This window comes from Salmo salar, chromosome ssa13 (genome assembly GCF_905237065.1).
Source record: "Salmo salar chromosome ssa13, Ssal_v3.1, whole genome shotgun sequence".
NCBI lineage: Eukaryota > Metazoa > Chordata > Actinopteri > Salmoniformes > Salmonidae > Salmo > Salmo salar.
The window spans coordinates 70514368-70541312 of NC_059454.1; the positions used below are offsets into that span (position 1 = coordinate 70514368).

General features: G+C 42.8%; 1 protein-coding gene across 1 annotated transcript in view; it reads left to right on the forward strand.

The window, feature by feature from the left end:
* arhgap32b (Rho GTPase activating protein 32b) overlaps positions 1-26945 on the forward strand; it is a 242773-nt gene that overhangs the window by 205538 nt on the left and 10290 nt on the right. The window contains exons 14-18 of the mRNA XM_045692772.1: positions 10457-10606; positions 20392-20494; positions 22504-22648; positions 23468-23550; positions 24585-24692. Coding sequence (XP_045548728.1) covers positions 10457-10606; positions 20392-20494; positions 22504-22648; positions 23468-23550; positions 24585-24692 — 589 coding nt within the window. The remainder of the gene's footprint in view (positions 1-10456; positions 10607-20391; positions 20495-22503; positions 22649-23467; positions 23551-24584; positions 24693-26945) is intronic.

A 26945-nucleotide genomic window follows, 5' to 3' on the forward strand; every position in this document is an offset into this window, starting at 1 on the left:
GCTCTTGAAACTCAAATCAACCCAAACATTCCTTTGACAATTACCCTAAAAGGATTATTTGTCTCCTACTGAGTTTAATGAGGTACCAGCCATTGCCCAGCTATGTATCGGGTTAGGTTGATACTGCTTTCCCTGCTCGTTACCTTCAATGACTGAGCAAATTGTGATGGTCTGTTAAAATTCAACAGCAGTTACTGTGCCTTGCAGAAGTATTCATCCCCCTTGGCGTTTTTCCAATTTAGTTGCATTACAACCTGTGATTTAAATAGATTTTATTTGGATTTCATGTAATGGACATACACAAAATAGTCAAAATTGGTGAAGTATAATAATTAAAAACGGAAAAGTAGTGCGTGCATATGTATTCACCCCCTTTGCTATGAAGCCCCTAAATAAGATCTGTTGCAACCAATTACCTTCAGAAGTCAGATAATTAGATTGCATACAGGTGGACTTTATTTAAGTGTCACATGATCTCAGTGTATATATACACCTGTTCTGAAAGGCCCCAGAGTCTGCAACACCACTAAGCAAGGGGCACCACCAAGCAAGCGGCACCATGAAGACCAAGGAGCTCTCCAAACAGGCCAGGGACAAAGTTGTGGAGAAGTACAGATCAGGGTTGGTTTATAAAAAACCATCAGAAACTTTGAACATCCCACAGAGCACCATTAAATCCAGTATTAAAAAAATGTAAAGAATATGGCACCACAACAAACCTGCCAAGAGAGTGCCGCCCACCAAAACTCATGAACCAGCAAAGAGGGCATTAATCAGAGAGGCAACAAAGAGACCAAAGATAACCTTGAAGGAGCTGCAAAGCTCCACAGCGGAGATTGGAGTATCTGACCATAGAACCACTTTAAGCTGTACATACCACAGAGCTGGGCTTTACGGAAGAGTGGCCAGAAAAAAAAACTTTGCTTAAAGAAAACAATAAGCAAACACGTTTGGTGTTCGCGAAAAGGCATGTGGGAGACTCCCCAAACATATGGAAGAAGGTACTCTGGTCAGATGAGACTAAAAGTAGCTTTTTGGCCATCAAGGAAAACGCTATGTCTGGTGCAAACCCAACACCTCTCATCACCCCGAGAACAACATCCCTACAGTGAAGCGTGGTGGCAGCAGCATGCTGTGGGGATGTTTTTCATTGGCAGGGACTGGGAAACTGGTCAGAATAGAAGGAATGATGGCGCTTAATACAGGGAAATTCTTGAGGGAAACCTGTTTGTCTTCCAGAGATTTGAGACTGGGATGGAGGTTCACCTTCCAACAGGACAATGACCCTAAGCATACTGCTAAAGCAACACTCGGGTGGTTTAAAGGGGAAACGTTTAAATGTCTTGGAATGGGCTAGTCAAATCCCAGACCTCAATCCAATTGAGAATCTGTGATATGACTTACATTTAACATTTTACATTTAAGTCATTTAGCAGACGCTCTTATCCAGAGCGACTTACAAATTGGTGCATTCACCTTATAATATCCAGTGGAACAACCACTTTACAATAGTGCATCTAAATCTTTTAAGGGGGGGTTAGAAGGATTACTTTATCCTATCCCAGGTATTCCTTGAAGAGGTGGGGTTTCAGGTGTCTCCGGAAGGTGGTGATTGACTCCGCTGTCCTGGCGTCGTGAGGGAGCTTGTTCCACCATTGGGGTGCCAGAGCAGCGAACAGTTTTGACTGGGCTGAGCGGGAACTGTGCTTCCTCAGAGGTAGGGAGGCGAGCAGGCCAGAGGTGGATGAACGGAGTGCCCTTGTTTGGGTGTAGGGCCTGATCAGAGCCTGAAGGTAAGCTGTAGACCAGCAGAACCCATCCAACTTGAAGGAGCTGGAGCAGTTTTGCCTTGATGAATGGGCAAAAATCCCAGTGGCTAGATGTGCCAAGCTTATAGAGACATATCCCAAGAGATGTGCAGCTGTAATTGCTCTAAAAGGTGGCTCTACAAAGTATTGACTTTGGGGGGGTGAATAGTTATGCACGCTCAAGTTTTCATTTTTTTGTCTTATTTCTTGTTTGTTTCACAATACAAAATATTTTGCATCTTCAAAGTGGTAGGCATGTTGTGTAAATCAAATGATACAACCCCCCCCCCCAAAATCCATTTTAATTCCAGGTAGTAAGGCAACAAAATAGGAAAAACGCCAAGGGGGTGAATACTTTCGCAAGCCACTGTAGTTATGTGTCTTATAGGCAGACCTATTCTATATCTATGGTTCAAACTCCTTCACAATTCCCTTATGCTCACAAAAATAGTGTTGAATTTTCATTTCACCGTTCATCTCCTCGGAGTTGTGGCAATGACATCATATAATGACATGCATTAAATTGATTCCTAGCTTTGTGATACAACATGGATCCTTTAGATGTATATTTGGCTTTTCAGTTTAAATGTCATAAACCTTATCTCGATAAAGGCTAAGATGGATGTCTTACAAAGCCGTTTCATGTGGACATGTGGAAAATAAGACGTCAGAATGAACTCTCTGGTCCACCCAAGATATGTTTCGGGGTTCATCCGATGGCATTGAGGAGTACACCACATCAGTCACTGGCTTCATCAATAAGTGCATCGATGACGTCGTCCCCACAGTGACCGTATGTACCCCAACCAGAATCCATTTAATATTTGAATGCCCTCAAAGCTCATCGCTAATCTACGGACCCTGGGACTAAGCACCTCCCTCTGCAACTGGATCCCGGACTTCCTGACTGGCTGCCCCGAGGTGGTAAGGGTAGGTAACAACTCATCTGCCACACTGATCCTCAACACAGGGGCCCCTAAGGGGTGCATGCTCAGTCCCCTCCTATACTCCCTGTTCCCCCAAGACTTCATGGCCTGGCACGACTCCAACACCATCATTAAGTTTGCCGACGACACAACAGTGTTGTCCCTGATCACCGACAACAATGAGAGCCTATAGGGAGGAGGTCAGAGGCCTGGCAGTGTGGTGCCAGGATAACAACTTCTCCCTCAACGTGATTAGGACAAAGGAGGTGATTGTGGACTACAGGAAAATTAAGAACGAGCACACCCCCATTCTCATCGACAGGGCTGTAGTGGAGCAGGTTAAGAGCTTCAAGTTTCTTGGTGTCCACATCACCAAAGAACTGTCATTTTCCAAACACACCAAGACAGTTGTGAAGAGGGCACAACAAGCCTATTCCCCCTCAGGAGACTGAAAAGATTTGGCATGGGTCCTCAAAACATTTATACAGCTACACCATTGAGAGCATCCTGACTAGTTGAATCACCGCCTGGTATGGGAACTGCTCGGCCTCCGACCGCAAGGTACTACAGAGGTAGTGTGTACGGCCCAGTCCATCACTGGGGCCAAGCTTCCTGCCATCCAGGACCTCTATAACAAGAAGTGCCAGAGGAAGACCCTAAAGATTGCCAAAGACTCCAGCCACCCTAGTCTGCTACCACGCGGCAAGTGGTACCGGAGCGCCAAGTTCTTCTTAACCAACAATGCCGTTAAGAAAAAATAAGTGTTAACTGGCTCACATGGACACCACTGGCAATTAAATATATTTTTGGGCCACCGCTTGCATATAATTGGAAAAGACCATTATACTGTGTTAATGTATTAATCTCTCAATGGTGTCATTTTTCAAGATTCTATAGCAGTTTTCCCCATGGAATACCATAGGACCTGCCTTGGTGAAGAATGTTAACATTGGCTCAAGGCAGCACAATGCTCCCACTCTATAAAAATGCATGCTTCCAATCCAAAACAGTTCAGAACAGTTCCTGCATATATTATGACTACATTTGGAGATATTTTGTTCGTTCTGGTCTTGGGCAAGTGTTTTTTCGGCTGTTCATGCACACTTCATTTTTTTCTCAAGGCAAGCTGAAGTCGGTAGCTGAAGGCTCCGCCCCTTCGTTGGTGATTGGTCAACGGTTTGTTGTCATTCACTTGAGAAATACTGCACCAAATATCTTAGGTGTAAAATTGTGCGAATAAGATCTCAAATGTCAACTCAAGAAATCTGTCATTAATTTTATCTTAGATTAATTCTGACTTTTGAGGAAGTGTATACTGGCTACGGCATCTCAAGATGGACAAACTATTGATGCTTTTTTCTCATTTTTCAAGCGAATGTGTATTAAGGGAGTATGCAAGCACACCGGTTCGCACCAGCCGAACAGAGGTATGCGGAAGGGTTTAATAGAGTCTGTTGTAAAGAGGGGTAATTGAGCAGGTAACTGGAGCCTGAAGCATGTTGATTGTGAGTAGGTTGCAATAAGGCTCTCCTAATAGAACATGAAGTTGACATAATAGTTGGATTCCGTTTACATTTCTCTCCAGTAGTATTGTTGGACTGATGTTGTAAGTAGATAAGACTTCAATCGACAGACATATCCATTGGACTTTATTTGGAAACGCATGGTTTAGTTTCATAGCATAAGCATACCTTTTTTGTCCGTGTTATCTAAGCAACGATCTCAATTCCAGAGAAGTTTCAACCAATGCCCCTCTCAACACTAACTTTGACCTTGTGATTTGCGTCTGTTCGGCCTGCACGCATCCTTTGAAACGACCCAACCTAATGGAATTGAATGTGGCTGTTGATGCGGGGCCGATAGCAGAGGACGAGCGTGATGTTTGCTATTACGCCGGTAACGGTTACTTTACCACACATCCGGTCCCAGAGCGCACTGGAGCCTCACCTGTCACGTGTGCTCCAGCAATCACAACAGTTTTGATAGCTCACAGTCTATGGCCTCCATCCAAGCTTTGGCTCCTCTTCGTTTCTCTCTCTCTCCCCCTCTGTCATTCTTTTTCCCTCTCCACATGTTAGTTCAGCAGCAGCTGTCATGGCGTGCAGAGAGTGGAATTTTTTCCTGCCCCAGAAGGAACAGATCCTTGTATTTCCCACTGATATTCTGATCCAAACGTTTCCCTGGATAATCTTGGGAATGGCCTGAGTAGGAGAAACAAAAATGTTGGCAGGAAATCTGGTTAATTACGAATAGCTTTATCGATCGATGTTGACTGAGAGGATAGCTATGCAAAAGTTCTACATGGAATGTTATTGTTAGTGGTGAGACCAAGTCATTATTATTCGAGTCACAACAAAACATGAAACAGAAATGTCTAAGTGTTGCAATAAACGCTACGGCGATGGAATGATGAACACCAATTATTGTAGGATTAGATGGAATATAGATTTACCACATATGCATTTAAATGTGTAAAAGCAACCGCAAACATTTCAACAAGAGAACAAAGCGCTATCCACTGGCGGGAGTTCGCCACAGTAATTATACATTTTAACAACAAATTCCAAATGCAACCTTCTAAGTAAAATAGCAATTTCAAGCAATTTTGAAATACCAAAAGGCCAGTAGGCCTATGCTAGTAATTGTTGCTTGATGCCTCATTGCTAGTTAGATTGCAAAGTAAGTTCATTTTCTTCATCACCAAACAATTGTTGGAGCTGCATATTTATTTATTATGGCAATCCTCTCTCCCTACAATTTGACATCTGCACTGCACAGCAAATCAGCAATCTGTCTGTTTGCTCACCCGATCTGTGTTGATTGACAGTTTACTGGTCCAATCAGAGGGCAGTGTGTTTCACTAGCCAAGGGCGACGCTGCGACTACTCACTCTGGCTGCATGGAGAGTCATCCAGGGAGAGACTGTGCCACAAAATGGTACTAAACCTGGCCAGATAATTTCAAGTCATTAGTCTCAAGTCTGAGTCCCTAGTCATGAGGCCCAAGTCAAGTCTCAAGTTATTTTATTTTATAGTCCATAACTGTTGTTAGTGCCCTTTACACTGGTACTTAACTGTGAACGTTGTAAAGATAAAGAACAGACAGTAGCTGCTTTGTGTTGACTCTGACAGTCATGTATGAAAACTGTGTGTGTGCCTCTGCGACCTGCATTATGTTGGCATATTTCATAATGCTGCTTACAGTGCCTTACTAGTCCTAATTAATGACGCTTTCCTTTCAAAATGTCAAACGTTTTATTACTGTATGAGCATCCTGAAATATCATTACGTTCAGCCACACCAGATTTATCACAACAGTGCTCCCCATAACTGTCAAAATTCCACACATTTTTGAATGCCAGTTGATTATTATTTTTTTCCCTTGAGTTCCTCATGCAGATCGCAGGGTGAGACAGCTGGCTCTAATTTGACTTGCTGTGGACCGTGGAGACTTCCACCCTGTCCAACCACCAGAGGAGCAGCTCTCTGCCCCGCTGACTATGACTCAGACATTTGATAGGTTTCCAGATGCATACCATGATATAAGAAGCTTTCAGCAACCGCTGGGAAAGTTGCATCACCCCGATCATCTAGCCCTGCTGCTAGTCTTAAATCTGAGAGTTAATGTTGCGGAGTACAGTGTGTTGCTTTACCCGACCGTGTGTGATAGTTTAACCATATGGTTTTCATTTTGGAGGCTTTTGCCAAAGATGTATTAAACAATCACAGTAAAGTAAATGGATTGGACCAAAAGAGATCAGTGACCATTGACCGGCAATATATTTACATCAAAGCAGTGAGCCAGGAAGAACAAGGCCTTCCCAATACAGAGAAAAAGACAGAATAATCAGTATAAAGGACTTTAGATATACAAAGAAAGATATATAACGAGAGAGGGAGAGATATGAGTGGCGGAGGTAGTCATCATTGTCCCGCAGTCGATTCGATTCTCTGAAGAGCATCTCTCGAATTTCCCCATTCGCTGTCAGCGGAGTTGACGTTGAGCAGAGCAATCTTCAGACTTGCGCTCATATCCACTTCAGTTGATGTGGGTTCCTAAATAACAGTGACAGTCGGTGTAGGCCTATACAATTGCTCCATCAACACCCACTTGTTATGCAAATACTTTTTGATGCCTCAACAGTTGGTAAACAAAGGTGCTTCAGCAGTTTGTGGTGGGATACAGCACCAAGACATTTTTCACTTTCTCACAGGGGAAATCCTAGCTCCACTTAACTTGAAATGGAGCAAAACGGAAAGTATGGTTCATGATTTAGAAGCAATGTGCTTCTCGTCAATTGTACTCAATATAGACACAAGTGAAAGTGCTTTTGACTATATATGTCTGGTAGGGCTGAGCCCACTTAGTTGACTGGTGATTGTTTGGTCAATAGGCTGTTGGTCAACATATATATATATTTTTTTAAATTGCATTGGCAAATATATCTACACTGAGCAAAAATATAAACGCAACATGTAAAGTGTTGGTCTCATGTTTCATGAGCTGAAACAAAAAAAATCCCAGAAATGTTCAATACGCTCAAAAAGCTTATTTCTCTCAAATGTGCACAAATTTGTTTGCATCCCAGTTAGTGAACATTTGTCCTTTGCCAAGATAATCCATCCACCTTACAGGTGTAGCATATCAAGAAGCTGATTAAACAGAATTATCATTACAAAGGTGAACCTTGTGCTGGGGACAATAAAAAGCCACTTTAAAATGTGAAGTTTTGTCACACAACACAATGCCACAGATGTCTCAAGTTTTGAGGGAGTGTGCAGTTGGCATGCTGCCTGCAGGAATGTCCACCAGAGCTGTTGCCAGATAACTGAATGTTCATTTCTCTACCATAAGCTGCCTCCAATGTCGTTTTAGAGAATTTGGCAGTACGTCCAACCAGCCCCACAACTGCCGACCACGTGGGGGGGTGAGGAGTATTTCTGTCTGTAATAAGGCCCTTTTGTGGGGAAAAAAACTTGGATTGGCTGGGCCTGGCTCCCCATTGGGTGGTCCCTGGCTGCCAAGTGGGTGGTCCTATGCCCTCCAACGCTCACCCATGGCTGAACCCCTGCCCAGTTGTGAAATCCATAGATTAGGGCCTAATACATTTATTTAAATTGGCTGATTTCCTTATATGAACTGTAACTGTTGAAATTGTTGCATGTTGCATTTATATTTTTGTTCAGTGTGTATATATATATTTTTTATTATTTTTTATTATTTTTATGACACACGAGACCTGTCTTATTCGTGCCCATCTCCATGAACTAATCCCTTGCAGAGGCCGAGACTAATCCATTGCGGAGGTCGCGCCCAAGAATAAGGGGAGTGTTTCTAAGATGCACAATGCACATCTCTCTCCAGAATGCGCTCTCTCCTACCAATTTGTGCACATTCATTGTTTCATAACTTCATTGTGTGAATTGTTTGCATTTGATTGTTAGTGTCTATTAATTCCCCATTACATACATCACCAGTAGGACATTTAACATTAATTCCTATTATTTTTAATCTACAATGTTTGTTTGGTTACAGTAATTTCTGTTAATGCATTCAATGCATTATTATTATTATTACAGTATTTTACCATTCTCATTGTCGGAGTGGACACGTTGTTTGCAGAGCGCACAATCTATACTACATTTTTGAGAAACAAATTTCGGTATATTTCATTGCATTTACGAGTTTTGTCAATTTAGTCATTGTCTTTTGTTTGGAGTGCTCCTGTCAATGTTGAGTAAGGACGCACACCTGATTACTCATAGACGTAGGCCTATAGGCTACCTGGCCTGCTCGCAAATGTAGGCATATAAATGTCCCTACATTCGATAAACACTCAGCGTGAATTGGAAAAATGTAATGTGGAAACGTCCTAAAATAGGCCTACCCGGTTCTTATACCTTGCTCAAATAGCTGTGTCTGACCCGAACTCACTGGCGCGGGAAACTCTGAGGGCCCAGAATATTTTACACGTTGTTGAATGTTTGCTAGCGTGAGACTCAAGTTTAATAGTTGGTGGAATGTTTCAAGTTTGTTACAGAATAGCGTTTCTCCAATGTGATTTATAGGATATTATTATTATTCAATTTCTTTATATTTATTTACCGTGTTTTCTCCCCAATTTCGTGGTATCCAATTGGTAGTTAGTCTTGTCTCATCGCTGCAACTCCCATACGGACTCGGGAGAGGCGACGGTCGAGAGCCGTGCGTCCTCCGAAACACAACCCAACCAAGCCACTACAATGCCCACTTAAACCGGAAGCCAGCCGCACCAATGTGTCGGAGGAAACACCGTGCACCTGGCGACTGTGTCAGCGTGGACTGCGCCCGGCCCGCCACAGGAGTCGCTAGTGTGCGATAGGACAAGGATATCCCTGCCGGCCAAACCCTCCCTAACCTCACGGTCTCACGGTCGCGGCTGTCTGTGACAGAGCCTGGACTCGAACCCAGAATCTCTAGTGGCACAGCTAGCAATGGAGTGCTTTAGACCACTGCGCCACTCGGGAGGCCCTGGATATTTATTATTATCAGGATATTTTCTTCCTGCAGGCTGCAACGTTTTTATTAGTTGGTTTTATGTAGGCTATTTTTACAAAGTTGGCAATAGAAGTAACTTTTTAGTTTTATAATTCTCATTTAGATTTGAATCGAATTTCGATTAACCACAAGACTGACTGAAAATACGACATTGTTATAAATGAAATTAAAATGTGCATATGAAAATCAGAACTGGCACGCAGATCAGTAGAAATTCTAAGATAAATTAGTATTCCACATGAGAAAGGTTGCCATCTCCTCGTGTAGCCTATTACCGGCAAAAGCAGAATGTGCGAAAGCCAGCAGAATGGTCATTTCTTTTTTTTCTTTCTTTTTTTTTCTTGATCTCTTGCTCCCTCTTCAGTCATTTGTCTTATTTCATCCAACAGAGCATCAGACAAGCTCAATGCATATATTTGATTTTATTAAAACGCATAGGATGTGTCTATATACACGTTTTAAAATTTCAACCAATTCATTGGTTGAAAGAACAGACTACTTTCGGGCGACCAATATTTTTTTTTAGTCGGGGACAGCCCCTAATCTCTGGTGAAGAGAGTGGTGGAGTCACTCAGACAAGTTGTGTCCCTGGAATAGGGTAGCTTATTTGTTTGCAGTCTGTAGAGGGAATGTTGCTTCCCCTGCAACCTGTCAGCCAATGCGGACGGCTTATTTCTGTTCCGTTGGAGAAACGCTATTCTCTTTTTGGGGGGGGAAATATGGCTCAGTGATGTACAATTTGCAGTGGAGGATTTGTGAACAAAGGTTTGTGGGCATGCCAACTCCATTGTTCTCTCCAAAAGCTGCGGGTTTTCACTAGATAGCTTTTCCACATTGTTCCCAATGGATAAAACAACTGGGTCCATACTTGAAAGGCTTAGACCTATTTCCAGACCAATTAATTGTCTTGTGAAGGTTCACAGGGACAGGGACTATTCACAGGGACTGGCTTATTCAGACTTTTTCCCACCTCTGATGTGTTATGTTTCCATTGAACCTTGGATTGAACATTTTGCAAAGATCTAATGAAAGCATGCTGACTTTACTGGTATGCATGCATCACTTTGCACAGCTCACCATTTTAAATGCATTATTTCACATTGTGTGGGCTGTCAACACCAGCTGAACACCTGCAAGTGTGAGAGTGTGTATTAAGCATATTGTGTGTTTCTCTGTTTCCGGCAGTGTCTAAGAAGCACGGGAAGCTGATCACGTTCCTGCGCACCTTCATGAAGTCCCGGCCTACCAAGCAGAAGCTGAAGCAGAGGGGAATCCTCCGGGAGAGGGTGTTTGGCTGTGACTTGGGAGAGCACCTCCTCAACTCGGGCCACGATGGTGAGACGTACACTCTCTTTCACTCTCTCTGTCTCTCACTCACTCTCTTTCTCTTGCGCTCTCTCACACACACATACTCGCAGAAGTTCTTCAGCTTTGACCTAATTTGTGGTGTTTTGACGACTTGAAACACACACATGCAAACACTAACATGCTGAGGGATGTTCTCAGGATGAACAGTCGCCCTTCTTTGTGCAATATGGTCACTCACAGTATGGTAAAAGGGTCGACTAGACTCCACCTAACATTGGTGTAATGCAAGGCTTGGCTCAAACTTGTCTCAACTCCGGTAGAGGCTAGAGCAAGGTTGAGCTGTTGAGAGTTCAGGTGGGCTTTCACGCTTCAGCAAACAAAGAAGAAGAGGGCTACTCAACAACAATGACAAAAATCAGGAGAATGGCTTACCAAGAAAAACTTCCAAGAGGACTAACTCGAGATAAAAAGGAGTTGGAGCACTCAACAACGAAAAAGGGCACTTTAATCCATTGTACAGGATGCAAACAGATGGCTGATGTTTCGACATCAATCTGATGTCTTCCTCAGACCTGACCATTGCACTTCGCTCCTATTTATAGCCCAGTGGCTTATTGACACACAATGTAAAAATAAATAAAGAGAAATAGTGTCTAAATATACATAGGTGATATTTGGGTGTCTGAATCAGGAGACACAGAGACCCTAAAAATCAAGGCAACAACATTATAGAAATGAGGACAGTGAAAAATCATTGTTTAGCCCCTTCGGATCCACAGTGTCTAAGGAGTACTGCCAGAATACTTTTGTTTTAATTTACGTACGATATCACCTCCTTGGTGAAATTAGACATGTTCTATGGCTACAAAGTGCAGGGAGGAAGGTGAGCCATGGTTGGCTTCGATGCAGTGGCACGCAATAGCGTAGTCCGTGTTTTTATTTCAAATAGCAGCCTTATGTTCTGCGACGCGAAGATTCAATGCTTGTTTAGTTTGACCAATATAGAGGAAGCAGCCCAGCAGATGCATTTGAGCAGGTATATCACATTTGTGGTGCTACAATTACTGAATCTTTATATTTTGTATTCTTTACCTGTTCTCGGGTAAACAGATGCGAGGGTGGCAATGTTGTGAACTCTCGTACATTTGGGTCACTTTTGAAGATGTTCCAGTGTTTCAATACAATGGATTTGACACAACCGGCACATGGGCACAGTCTCTCTAGCACGGGTATAGGCCTGTTCAATGACACCCTTATTATACCCGCATTGCAGGAACCTGGTGTGCATATCATTAGCTTTGCGCTCTGAATCTATGTTTGTACTACAGTTACGTCTGAGTCTTAGGAATTGACCCACCAGTATGTTCCACTTAAGGTGTACCGGGTGGTTATTGTCTGCGTGTAAAAGTGTATTCCAACTCTGCGGCTTGCGGAAGACAGTAGACTCCAACTTGTTTTCTTTATTTTAGTGGATTGTAAGATCCAAGAACTCTATTTCCTCCTGACTTCTCTCTACTGCGAATTTGAGATTGTGGTCAGATAAGTTAATATAAAAAATGTACTCTGAGATTGAGCTGTTGTTCACTGACCCATACAGCTTGATGGGCCGGGCATGCAGAGTGAACCCGACCACCCTCCGGTGCCCAGGGAGGGTTGCCACGGCAACTGAGGTGGCTTACAGAAAGTGGTCTAGTCGGCAGTGTGGTTAAAGGGAGATTTCGCCTCGCCACTGATCTGGAGCCTGAGGGATCTGGCAACACATGCTTTGTTTGCCCCCAAATCCATTCTGAGCCGTGTGTTCTGTCAGCCATCTTCACCACGACTAGCCTCTTCTGCTCTGTTCAGATTGGCCGCCATCACACTGCATCACAGTGGCAGGACTCATACTGTTGCACAAGTATAATACTGCCCATGTTGTCAGTGGTGTGGCTTTCAGAGAAGCAGGCTTCCGTCTAGGAAATAATACTCTAATTGATAGGTTTATCTTTGGCAATTTGTATACTACGTACATAGCACATATTCCGCTTATATTTGAATGGCAGTGGTTTTAAATGCCGTTCAGTCTTTGTGAATGAAGTCAGACGGTCTTCAAATCGCATGTCTTGAGTTGTCCTCATTATATAAGCACGTGCTGTGTTTGTTTACACACACACATCTGTCATGTGAGAAAGGAGATGACAGACTTGCGATCTCAGAGATGGTAACTCTTATGACGGACAGCCAGCCAGAGCCGTCGGAACGGAGATAGATGTAAAATGACAAAACCATACTTTACCTTTCAAACTGGAGCAGAGTAGTGCTCCCCAACAGTAACGAGATAGGGGATGACATCAGGGGTAGATGACATGACATCACTGCACAGCTCCGGAGATGACATCTGTCCTGACTTTATGGGTCAGCCTCAGTTGCTGTATGTCTGTATGAGCAGCACAGCTTTCATACCAAGCTGTCAAATGTCGTCTTTGAATGTCACATAAATGCAGGCCTAGACAAATGTTATATGATGTCATAAGCTAGCTTCTCCCTCGTTTGATGTGCTTAAGGTAACTCCTCTATCGTTGACTATCATCATACAGTTGAAGTCGGAAGTTTACATACACCTTAGCCAAATACATTTAAACTCAGTCTTTCACAGTTGCTGACATTTAATCCTAGTAAAAATTCCCGGTCTTAGGTCAGTTAGGATCACCACTTTATTTTAAGAATGTGAAATGTCAGAATAATAGTACAGTGATTAATTTCAGCTTTTATTTCTTTCATCACATTCCCAGTGGGTCAGAAGTTTACATACACTCAATTAGTATTTGGTAGCGTTGCCTTTAAATTGTTTAACTTGGGTCAAACGTTTTGGGTAGCCTTCCACAAGCTTCCCACAATAAGTTGGGTGAATTTTGGCCCATTCCTCCTGACAGAGCTGGTGTAACTGAGTCAGGTTTGTAGGCATCCTTGCTCACACATGCTTTTTAAGTTCTGCCCACACATTTTCTATAAGATTGAGGTCAGGGCTTGGTGATGGCCACTCCAATACCTTGACTTTGTTGTCCTTAAGCCATTTTGCTACAACTTTGGAAGTATGCTTGGGGTCATTATCCATTTGGAGACGCATTTGCGGCCAAGCTTTTACTTCCTGACTGATGTCTTCAGATGTTGCTTCAATATATCCACATAATTTCCCTTCCTCATGATGCCATCTATTTTGTGAAGTGCACCAGTCCCTCCTGCAGCAAAGCACCCCCACAACATGATGCTGCCACCCATGTGCTTCACGGTTGGGATGGTGTTCTCCGGCTTGCAAGCCTCCCCCTTTTTCCTCCAAACATAACGATGGTCATTATGGCCAAACAGTTCTATTTTTGTTTCATCAGACCAGCGGACATTTCTCCAAAAAGTACGATCTTTGTCCCCATGTGCAGTTGCCAACCATAGTCTGGCTTTTTTGTGGTGGTTTTGGAGCAGTGGCTTCTTCCTTGCTGAGCGGCCTTTCAGGTTATGTCCATATAGGACTCGTTTTACTGTGGATATAGATACTTTTGTACCTGTTGCCTCCAGCATCTTCAAGGTCCTTTGCTGCTGTTCTGGGATTGATTTGCACTTTTCGCGCCAAAGTACGTTCATCTCTAGGAGACAGAACGCGTCTCCTTCCTGAGCGGTATGACTGCTGCGTGGTCCCATGGTGTTTATACTTGCATACTATTATTTGTACAGATGAACGTGGTACCTTCAGGCGTTTGGAAATTGCTCCCAAGAATGAACCAGACTTGTCGAGGTCTACAATTTTCTTTCTGAGGTCTTGGCTGATTTCTTTGGATTTTCCCATAATGTCAAGCAAAGAGGCACTGAGTTTGAAGGTAGGACTTGAAATACATCCACAGGTACACCTCCAATTGACTCAAATGATGTCAGTTAGCCTATCAGAAGCTTCTAAAGCCATGACATCATTTTCGGGAATTTTCCAAGCTGTTTAAAGGCACAGTCAACTTAGTGTATGTGAACGTCTGACCCACTGGAATTGTGATACAGTGAATTATAAGTGAAATAATCTGTATGTAAACAATAGTTGGAAAAATTACTTGTCATGCACAAAGTAGATGTCCTAACCGACTTGCCAAAACTATAGTTTGTTAACAAGAAATTTGTGGAGTGTTTGAAAAACGAGTTTTAATGACTCCAACCTAAGTGTATTTAAACTTCCGACTTCAACTGTACATGACAACGCTAGTCATAAGAATTGTATTTTCTTCACACACGCCAAAGAGGTTAAGAGACTACAGATTACAACGACAGAACCCAATAAAGACAACACCCTAAAAGGTAGAATCCTTACTGCAGAACCCATATAAAAACAGGATGGTATTGCTGAGCCACTTTCACCTCCATATGTAGTGTTTGGAACGGACTGTGGGAAGTTTAACCTGTACCTGTAGGTGCTATCTAGAACCTTAAACGGTTCTTCGACTCTCCATATAGGAGAACCCTTTCCACAGAGGATTCTTCATTGAACCTAAAAGAGTTCTACCTGGTACCGAAAAGGGTTCTCCTGGGGTGACAGCCGAAGAACAGTGTACGCTCCCCCCGCCTTTCATACTATATGTGAAATTTGGTGGAACAGCTGCTTCCGAGATGGTCTCATTCTCTGTCGGTGTGTCAGGTGTGGGGGTGAGGCAGCCCCCATGTGCATGCACACACACACACACACACACCCACGCGCACACACACACACACACACACCCACGCACACATACAAAGAGACTCTCATACACATTTTGATTGACTACAACACACACACACACACACACACACACACACACACACACAACAGCCCAATGACTGTGCTCTCTTTCCCTTCTCTCGCTCTCTCCTTCCCATATCTTTTTCCTCCCCTCTCTCTCTCCTCTCGCTCCCCTCTTTTCTCGCTCCCCCCTTCTCTCAATTCAATTCAAAGGGCTTTATTGGCATTGGAAATGTGTACATTGCCAAAGCAAGTGAAATAAACAATCAAAAATGAACAGTAAACATTACACTCACAAACATTTTGAAAGAATATAAACATTCCAAATGTTATATTATTGGCTATGTACAGTGTTGCAACAATGTGCAAATAGTTGTAGTATTAAAGGGAAAATAAACAGATAAATATAGGGTGTATTTACAATGCTGTTTGTGCTCCACTGGTTGCCCTTTTCTTTTGGCGACACGTCACAAATCTTGCTACTGTGGTATTTCACCTAATAGATATGGGAGTGTATCAAGATTGGATTTGTTTTCAAATTCTTTGTGGATCTGTGTAATATGAAGGAAATATGTGTCTCTGATATGGTCATACAGGAGGTTCGGAAGTGCAGCGCTTCCCTTGAGAGCCAGGTCTGCCGATGGTGGCCTCTCTCACTAGCAAGGCTACGCTCACGGAGTCTGTACATAGTCATGGATTTTCTTAATTTTAGGCCCAAATAACATTCCAGTTTGCTCAGTTTTTTTGTTGTTGATTCGTTCCAATGTGTCAAGTAATATCTTTTTGTTTTGTCATGACTGGGGTTGGGTCTAATTGTGTTGCTGTCCTGGGGCTCTGTGGGGTCTGTTTGTGTTAGTGAGCAGAGTCCCCATACCAGCTGGCAGAGAGGACTCTTCTACAGGTTCATCCCTCTGTAGGTGAGGGCTTGGTTATGAAGGTTTGAGAATCACTTATTTTTAGGTGATTGTAGAATTGAATTGCTCTTTTATGGATTTGATAATTCCGGGAATCCTCCAAATTCTGCTCTGCATGCATTGTTTGGGGTTTTACGTTGTACATAGAGGATGTTTTTACAGAATTCTGCATGCAGAGTCTCAATTTGGTGTTTGTCCTATTTTGTGAATTCTTGGTTGGCCCCGCCCTCACAACCATAAAGGGCAATGGGTTCCATAACTGATTGAAGTAAGTTAAGCCAGATCCTAATTGGGATGTCAAATTATATGTTTCTTTTTGGTGGCGTAGAAGGCCCTTCTTGCCTTGTCTCTCAGATCGTTCACAGCTTTGTGGAAGTTACCAGTGGTGCTGATGTTTAGGCTGAGGTAGGTATAGTTTATGTGCTCTAGGGCAACAGTGTCTAGGTGAAATGTGTATTTATGGTCCTGGCAACTGGACCTTTTTTAGGAAAAACATTATTTTTGTCTTACTGAGATTACCTGTCAGGGCCCAAGTCTGACAGAATCTGTGCAGAAGATCTAGGTGCTGCTGTAGGCCCTCCATGGTTGGGGACAGAAGCACCAGATCATCTGCTAACAGTAGACATTTTACTTCAGAGTCTAATAGGGTGAGACAGAGTGCTGCAGACTGTTCTAGTGCCCTCGCCCATTCATTGATTTACCGGACATTCGACCCCTTGACTTTTTCCAGAATTTGTTACGTTACAGCCTTATCTAAAATGTATTAAATTGTTTTTTCCCTCATTAATCTACACACAATACCTCAATGACAAAGCAAAAACAGGTTTTTAGAAAATTTAGCAAATTTATAAATAATTAAAAGAAAACATATCACATTTACTTAAGTATTCAGATCCATTACTCAGTACTTTGTTGAAGCAGCCTCGAGTCTTCTTGGGTATGATGCTACAAGCTTGGCACCTGTATTTGGGGAGTTCTTCACATTCTTCTCGGCAGATCCTCTCAAGCTCTGTCAGGTTGGATGGGGAGCGTCGCTGCACAGCTATTTTCAGGTCTGTGCAGAGATCTTCAATCGGGTTCAAGTCCGGGATCTGGCTGGACCACTCAAGGACATTCAGAGACTTGTCCTAAAGCCACTCCTGCATTGTTTTGGCTGTGTGCTTAGTCGTTGTCTTGTTGGAAGGGCCACCTTTGCCCTAGTTTGAGGTCCTGAGCACTTTAGAGCAAGTTTTCATCAAGGATCTCTCTGTACTTTGCTCCGTTCTAGAGGTCGACCGATTAATTGGAATGGCCAATTAATTAGGGCTGATTTCAAGTTTTCATAACAATCAGAAATCGGTATTTTTGGACGCCGATTTGGCCGATTTTATTTATTTAATTTATTTTTTGTACAATTTTTTGGGACCTTTATTTAACTAGGCAAGTCAGTTAAGAACACATTCTTATTTTCAATGACGGCCTATGAACGGTGGGTTAACTCCCTTGTTCAGGGGCAGAACGACAGATTTTTAACTTGTCAGCTCAGGGATTCAATCTTGCAACCTTACGGTTAACTAGTCCAACGCTCTAACCACCTGCTTTACATTGCACTCCACGAGGAGCCTGTCTGTTACGCGAATGCAGTAAGAAGCCAAGGTAAGTTGCTAGCTAGCATTAAACTTATCTTATAAAAAACAATCAATCAATCATAATCACTAGTTAACTACACACGGTTGATGATATTACTAGTTTATCTAGCCTGTCCTGCATTGCATATAATCGCTTAGGTACACGTTGCTCCAACCATAAACATCAATGCCTTTCTTAAAATCAATACACAAGTATATATTTTTAAACCTGCATATTTAGTTAATATTGCCTGCTAACATGAATTTATTTTAACTAGGGAAAATGTGTCACTTCTCTTGCAAACAGAGTCAGGGTATATGCAGCAGTTTGGGCCGCCTGGCTCGTTGCGAACTGTGAAGACTATTTCTTCCTAACAAAGACAGCCGACTTTGCCAAATGGGGGATGATTTAACAAAAGCGCATTTGCGAAAAAAGCACAATCGTTGCACGACTGTACCTAACCATAAACATCATTGCCTTAAAATCAATACACAGAGGTATATATTTTTAATCCTGCATATTTAGCTAAAAGAAATCCAGGTTAGCAGACAATATTAACCAGGTGAAATTGTGTCATTTTGGGTTCATTGCACGCAGTCAGGGTATATGCAACAGTTTGGGCCGCCTGGCTCGTTGCGAACTAATTTGCCAGAATTTTACGTAATTAAGACATAACATTGAAGGTTGTGCAATGTAACAGGAATATTTAGACTTAGGGATGCCACCCGTTAGATAAAATACGGAACGGTTCCGTATTTCACTGACAGGAAAAACGTTTTGTTTTCGAGATGATAATTTCCGGATTCGACCATATTAATGACCTAAGGCTTGTATTTCTGTGTGTTATTATGTTATAATTAAGTCTATGATTTGATAGAGCAGTCTGACTGAGCGATGGTCGGCAGCAGCAGGCTCGTAAGCGTTCATTCAAACAGCCCTTCGCGATGCATTGCGAGATTAGGCTGGTGTAACCGATGTGAAATGGCTAGCTAGTTAGCCGGGTGCGCGCTAATAGCGTTTCAAACTTCACTCGCTCTGAGACTTGGAGTAGTTGTTTCCCTTGCTCTACATGGGTAACGCTGCTTCGAAGGGTGGCTGTTGTCGATGTGTTCCTGGTTTGAGCCCAGGTAGGAGCGAGGACAGGGACGGAAGCTATACTGTTATACTGGCAATACTAAAGTGCATATAAGAACATCCAATAGTCAAAGGTATATGAAATACAAATCGTATAGAGAGAAATAATCCTATAATTCCTATAATAACTACAACCTAAAACATCTTACCTGGGAATATTGAAGACTCATGTTAAAAGGAACCACCAGCTTTCATATGTTCTCATGTTCTGAGCAAGGAACTTAAACATTAGCTTTTTTACATGGCACATATTGCACTTTTACTTTCTTCTCCAACACTTTGTTTTTGCATTATTTAAACCAAATTGAACATGTTTCATTATTTATTTGAGGCTAAATGGATTTTATTGATGTATTATATTAAGTTAAAATAAGTGTTCATTCAGTATTGTTGTAATTGTCATTATTACAAATAAATAAATGCAAAGAAATCGGCCGATTAATCGGTATCGGCTCTTTTGGCCCTCCAATAATCGGCATCGGCGTTGAAAAATCATAATCGGTCGACCTCTACTCCGTTCACCCTTTATCCTGACTATTCTCCCAGTCCCTGCCGCTGAAAAACATCCCCATAGCATAATGGTGCCACCACCATGCTTCACCGTAGGGATGGTGCCAGGTTTCTTCCAGCTGTAGCTCTTGGCATTCAGGCCAAGGAGGTCAATCTTGGTTTCATCAGAACAGAGAATCTTATTTCTCATAGTCTGAGTCCTTTAGGTTCCTTTTGGCAAACTCTTAGCAGGCTGTCATGTGCCTTTTACTGTGAAGTGGCTTCTATCTGGTCACTCTACCATAAAGGCCTGATGGTTGAGTGCTGCAGAGATGGTTGTCCTTCAGGAAGGTTCTCCAATCTCCAAAGAGGAACTCTGGAGCTCTGTCAGAGTGACCATGTGGGTTCTTGGTCACCTTCCTAACCAGGCCATGACGCGTTATCTGATTATCTTGTCCAGATATCTACTGAGACTAGGAACAGTAAAGGAGATAAGTGCCTGTTTTGAAAGCAAGGGTTGGTATGATGTGAAGCTGGCAGGCCTTGGTGTCAGGCAGCTCAAAGCTTTGCAGACTTCAACTTTCAAATATTGCCTTTTGAAAATCAACTTGTGGAATGCCTTTTGATTTGGTTTTCTCCAGGTTGTATTCTTGGTACCTGTGATCAACTTGAAGATTCTTCACAAGACGTTGCTTTTGATCAATGGAAGTTCGTTTTTCTTTATCAGAGAACATAAAAGCTTCTCTCAATGCAAAAACACTTTTACCTGGTGTTCCCCTGAGGAAGAATGTGCTTGTTCTTTAGAAAGGAGGAAGACAGAAGGTCCCGCTTTTCGACCTTGCAGTGTTCCGGTGCACATCTATTGATTGAAGTAGAGATGCCCTTTTTAAAGTTGTCTGAGTGTCTTGTGGTCTCTGACTTTGTGTTTCCTGCTCCAGTTCCCCAGGTACTCAAGAGCTGCACGGAGTTCATCGAGAAACATGGCGTGGTGGACGGCATGTACCGCCTCTCTGGAATCGCCTCCAACATCCAGAAACTACGGTAAGACACGCACACACACTCTCTCACGCACACAGATTTGTCAGTGCTACCCGTTAAACATGGGTCTGCCTCATAGGGCGTTCATAGATTTAATCTCAAGTGTATACCAGCCACCAACATCTGAGAATTTGTTCTGTTCTGCACAAAAGCCCTCAGTGGACATAGAAGGCAAAGGTATTTTTATAACATCATGGACCTTGACTACCAGGTGCCATTGTACTCAATATCAATTCATGTTCATGAATACAGCTCTCGTCACAGTAAGTAAAGGGTAAAACCCAACTCCTAAACGTAATGCACCTGTACCATACATGTCAACAAAATTCCATCAAAGATAAGTTGCACTTTCAACAGAAATTCCCATTCTCTTTTCCTTGGCATGCGAAATGTGGATTTACCCCTGTGTGTGGGCACGGTGGGCATCCCTCAACAACACGGGTGGGTGGGTGTGTGTGTAAAATGTTAGCGCATGGGCATCGCTTGCCAAAAACCTGTTGACTGGCCGTGAAACAACCCCTAACTGTTCTCTTCCCATTTTTGCACTGTTCATTTTGTCCTCAAACAGTCCAAGTAAGTGACATTGTTGCACTCTGCCAACTGAGAACTCCCAGTATCTCACCCTGTAATTCTAACATTTTAGACTGTGAAGAGGAAGGAATGTTTGGCGTCTCGAAGCCAAGCGTGAAATGGTGTGGGTTTGTTGTATTTTATGGGGCTTTTTTCTTTTATTTTTCTTTTTTTTCTCCTGAATAAGTATAATCCTAACCCTGCGATTAATTATTTGCATGGTTTAACTCAGGATTGAGATTTAGGAACCGTCTTAAAATGTAGATTTCCAATTGTTAAACCCACTGTTGAACATCCCAACTGCAAATTTACACCTTGGTTGTCTAGGATTACATCATTAATATAATGTTCCATTTAGGACAACACCATTATTCCACATGCCACTGAATGTACAGAACATTAGGAAAATCTGCTCTTTCCGTGACACAGTGACCAGGTGAATTCAGGTGAAAGCTTATTATTGATGTCACTTGTTAAATCCACTTCAATCAGTGTAGTTGAAGGGGAGGAGACCGGTTAAAAAATGATTTTTAAGCATTGAGACATGGATTGTGTATGTGCGCCATTCAGAGGGTGAATGGGCAAGACAAAATATTTAAGTGCCTTTGAACGGGGTATTGTAGTAGGTGCCAGGCGCACCGTTTTGAATGTGTCAAGAACTGCAACACTGCTGGGTTTTTCACATTTAACAGTTTCCCATGTGTATCAAGAATGGTCCACCACCCAAAGGACATCCAGCCAACTTGACACAACCGTGGGAAGCATTGGAGTCAACACAGGCCAGCATCCCTGTGGAACACTTTCGACAACTTGTAGAGTCCTTTCCCTGACGAACAAGGCTGTTCTGAGGGCAGAAGGGGTGCAACTCAATATTAGGAAGGTGTTCCTAATGTTTTGTACACTCAGTGTATTCACCGAAAAGCGCCCAGACAATTTCATCATCTCTGATGTTTGAACAAAAAAATGAGGGTTTGTTTATGAAGTAAGAGTTATTGATGGCAGCTTCCCGTTAGAAACTTCTAAACATTTATAAAGGGAGTGTCCTGTCCAGAACGCTCTGTTTATTTACATAGTAGTTCATATTCCATGGATTTATCATGAGTTCTTCAGGTCACAAAACTCAACACAGAACAGTATGACAAACGCATGAAAATGTATGCACTCACTACTGAAAGTTGCTTTGAATAAGAGCATCTGCTAAATTACTAAAATGTAAAACTAAGATAAAGAGATGAACCAACACCTCTTTGCAATGGGAGGAGTGGTTCTATTTTCCTCTCTTGATTTGTCTGTTTTTCTGTGTTACTTACTTGCTCGCTCTCTCTGTCCATGAATCTGTCTCTCTCTTTCTCGCTCAATCCGCTCTTTCCTTCTATCACCCCCCCTTTCTATCCCTCCCCTCTCGCTCTCCATCCATGTCTTTCTATCCCTCCCTCCGCTAGGCATGAGTTTGACTCGGAGCAGATCCCCGACCTGACCAAAGACGTGTACATCCAGGACATCCACTGCGTGGGCTCATTGTGCAAGCTCTACTTCCGCGAGTTGCCCAACCCCCTGCTCACCTATCAGCTCTACGAGAAATTCTCCGTAAGGACCTGCTCTTGGCACAGCACGGGAACTGCACCCTGAGTGTCCTTCTCCTCCACCCAAAACAAAAACATCACGATTTCTCACACTAACATGCTTTGCGTCCCCCTAGTTACAACGAGACCCTTTTGTTTTGGTTTGAGAGCTCTACAGTGTTGCAATGTTGCGTAATGCCCTTGGCCCAAGAGAAACCCTGCTCTGTCTCTTTGTGGATAGTATTTGTTAGGTTTTGCATTGTCCCAAACTGGCGTCCAATTTCCATGTCCAAAATACTTTTTTTTTTTCTCTGTCTCTGTGGGGGGTATGTTCAATACCCAGTGTCAATTATCTCAAGGTTAAGAAGTACTGTATATGTTATGAGGATGAGCTAATCTGACACTTTTCCCCCCCTAAGTAAAATATGAAGATTGTCATAGGCCCTCAGTGATCACATCCTCGATTTACCAAAGACTAAATACACTGTTGGAGGACTTATCTTGGAACCCCCACTCCAAAACCTAAGCGCATGGCACCCACTTTAAATGACTAGTATTACAAATACAAAACTCACTCCGACTTGAAATAAAACCCCTCGCCAAACAAAATGGTCTTGGCTGTAGCCTTTAAAGATGGTGTAAATGTTTGCTGGTTGCTATGGAAGAGAGGGGAAGGGAAGGGTGGCGGGGAGAGTGTTCTGCCTCTACACCGGCCCTGGCTGACTGACTGCGTGGAGGTGTCGTGTTAATGAAGCACTTCTTAACGCAGAGGCACTGATCCCTACCACTCTCCTCACTCCCTCCATCCTCCCCTCCATCTCCCTTGTTCCTTTCCGCTCCACAGGAGGCCGTGTCAGCAGCGACAGACGAGGAGCGGCTCATCAAAATACATGATGTCATTCAGCAGCTGCCGCCTCCGCATTACAGGTTAGCGCAAAGCCACGCTGCCCCCTGCAGGAACACACAGGCTACAACACACAGTGCTGTCTCCATAACAGGATGTCAATCTATGTCAATAAACTGTTGCCACAAAGTTGGAAGCACAGAATTGTAAAAAATATAATTGTATGCAGTAGTATTAAGATTTCCCTTCACTGGAACTAAGAGGCCTAGCCCGAACCATGAAAAACAGCCCCAAACCACCAAACTTTACAGTTAGCACTATGCTTTGGGGCAGGTAGCATCTGCCAAACCCAGATTCGTCCGTCGGGATTCACCACTTCAGAAGAACGCCTTTCCACTGCTCCAGAGTCCAATGGCTGCGAGCTTTACACCACACCAGCCGACACTTTGCATTGCGTGTGGTGATCTTAGGCTTGTGTGGGGTTGAACCCATGAACCCATTTCATGAAGCTCCCGACGAACAGTTCTTCTGCTGACGTTGCTTCCAGAGGCAGTTTGGAACTCAGTAGTAAGTGTTGCAACCGAGGACAGACGTTTTTAACGCTCTACACGCTTCAGCACTCGGCAGTCTTGTTCAGTGAGCTTATGTGGCCTACCACTTTGCAGCTGAGCCGTTGTTGCTCCTAGACGTTTCCACTTCCCAATAACAGCACTTACAGTTGACCGGGGCAGCTCTAGCAGGGCAGAAACAAACTGACTTGTTGGAAAGGTGGCGTCCTATGAAAGATGGCATCCACCGTTCATAGTCAATGGGCTCTTCAGTAAGGCCATTCTACTGCCAATGTTTGTCTATGGAGATTGCATGGCTGTGTGCTCGGTTTTCTACACCTGTCAGCAACGGGTGTGGCTGAAATTTCCAAATCCACTAATTTGAAAGGGTGTCCACATACTTTTGTGTATATATAGGGTATATTATACAAACATAATGGATGGTTAATGTATTCCACTCAAACAGTTTTAGAACCTTATGATCTTATACAAGTAGATAAAACATACTTCTGTAGAATTAGTCATAGAACTGGTGTAAATGTGTGTTTCATCCCCCATCCTGTTCTCAGGACTCTGGAGTTCCTCATGAGGCACCTGTCCCAACTGGCCACCTTCAGCTACATCACCAACATGCACAGCAAGAACCTGGCCATCGTCTGGGCCCCCAACCTACTGAGGTCAGACAACATTATCTTGTTCAATGTCAGGTTATTGTTCATATCTCACCAGTGTTATCAATTGTACTAGTACATATAGGTTGCTCTGAGTAACTGCAGTTGATCTTGTACCGAAAATAGCTATGATATGACAATAGTGTGGCTCAGTTGGTAGAGCATGGTGTTTGCAACGCCAGGGTTGTGGGTTCGATTCCCACGGGGGACCAGTACGGAGAAAAAAATGTATGAAATGTATGCATTCACTACTGCAAGTCGCTCTGGATAAGAGCGTCTGCTAAATGACTAAAATGTACATGTAACATGTAGGAAACAAACTAATTCTTCTGCATTTTTGTGGAAGTTGGGCTGTGGCGGTCATGAAATTTCGTCAGCCGGTTATTGTCATGCAAAAGACTGCCGGTCTCACGGTAATTGACTGTTAATTAACATAAACATGTTTAGTATCTCCAGGCCTCCACACATACAAGCCGCTGATGCACGCCTTTGGAACATCTACATTTATAAGTATAATACATCAATTTAATATACATCGTCACAATACCTCTATTTGTTTTAGTCCAGTCTAAAGAAACATTATGATATGAAGAAAATGTATTTCAGAAGAACAGAATTAGTTGGCCTACTGTAGGCCTATGTTATTTGTCTATGCTCCATGCCATAGGCTGTAGGCTTGTTCATTGAGCTGACAAGATATGCTTATAAGTCCCATGCCATATAATTGAACTTAGGAAAAATATCCTTTCTATTTTATTCAGCTACTATGGCGCGAGTGTGCAAATGAAGTGGCTATGTTGAGTGTTAAAGTGATAATTTGAAGCAGGTCCTACAGTGCATTCGGAAAGTATTCAGACCCCTTCTTTTTTTCCACATTTGTGAGATGTTTCTACAACTTCATTGGAGTCCACCTGTGGTAAATTCAATTGACTGGACATGATTTGGAAAGGTCTATATAAGGTCCCACAGTTGACAGTGCATGTCAGAGCAAAAACCAAGCCATGAGGTCGAAAGAATTGTCCGTAGAACTCCATGACAGGACTCCACCAATCAGGCCTTTATGGTAGAGTGGCCAGACGGAAGCCACGCCTCAGTAAAAGGCACATGACAGCCCGCTTGGAGTTTGCCAAAAGGCACCTAAAGGACTCTCAGACCATGAGAAATAAGATTGTCATGTCTGATGAAACCAAGATTGAACTCTTTGGCCTGAATGCCAAGCGTCATGTCTGGAGGAAACCTGGCACCATCTCTACGGTGAAGCATGGTGGTGGCATCGTCATGCTGTGGGGATGTTTTTCAGCGGCAGGGACTGGAAGACTACTCCGGATCAAGGCAAAGATGAACAGAGCAAAGTACAGAGATCTTTGATGAAATCTGCTTGAGAGGATCTGCAGAGAAGAATGTGAGAAACTCCCCAAATGCAGGTGTGCTACGCTTGTAATATTTCAGTTTATATTTTATAAATGTCCACAAATTTCTTAAAACCTGTTTTTCCTTCCTCATTATGGGGGATTTTGTGTAGATTGATGACCAAATGTGGTTTTTTTTCACCCATTTTAGAATAATAACATAACAAAATGTGGATAAAGTGAAGGGGACTGAATACTTTCCGAAAGCTAGATTTAGAGTTATTTGGCAACTTTAATTGTGAATGATACAAACCTTAGACTGTCTTAGAAATTAATACATAAATGGGCTTCATGGTGCGACCTATTGATGATTTGAGAAAGTAGCAAAAAAAGCTGGAGGTCTGTTCCTTGCCTCAGGCTGCACAGCTGTTCTATCATCGAGTGATCATATTTTCACCCATCAGACTATTCTCAATTTAATCTTTACTAATATGTCAAATTTAGTTTCGATTTATCAAATGGGCCGGAACACAGGCAGGGGAAAAAAGACATATCTGTGTTGCACTCGAATAGTAAATGGAGGCCTCGCGCTTTCCCGACAGTCCGTTTTGTAGGCTACTTGGGTTTTATAGCGGAGCATGTGCTTAATATGAGTAGCTGAAAAATAAATATAAAAGAACTTATTTCACTCCATGCATCAACCACTGTTGGTGGAGCATGCTCTCACTGACTGACAGATGATATTACGCCCAAACTCTGTATGCCATGGGTTTTCTGACCTTGTTCCTGCAGCTACCCAGTGCTTAATTTGTGAAACCAAGTGAATTATATATACCAACGACATCTTAAATCAGTTGTTTTTTTGGCATGTGTAATATGCAGTAGGTTATGTATTGTATAATGGCACAAT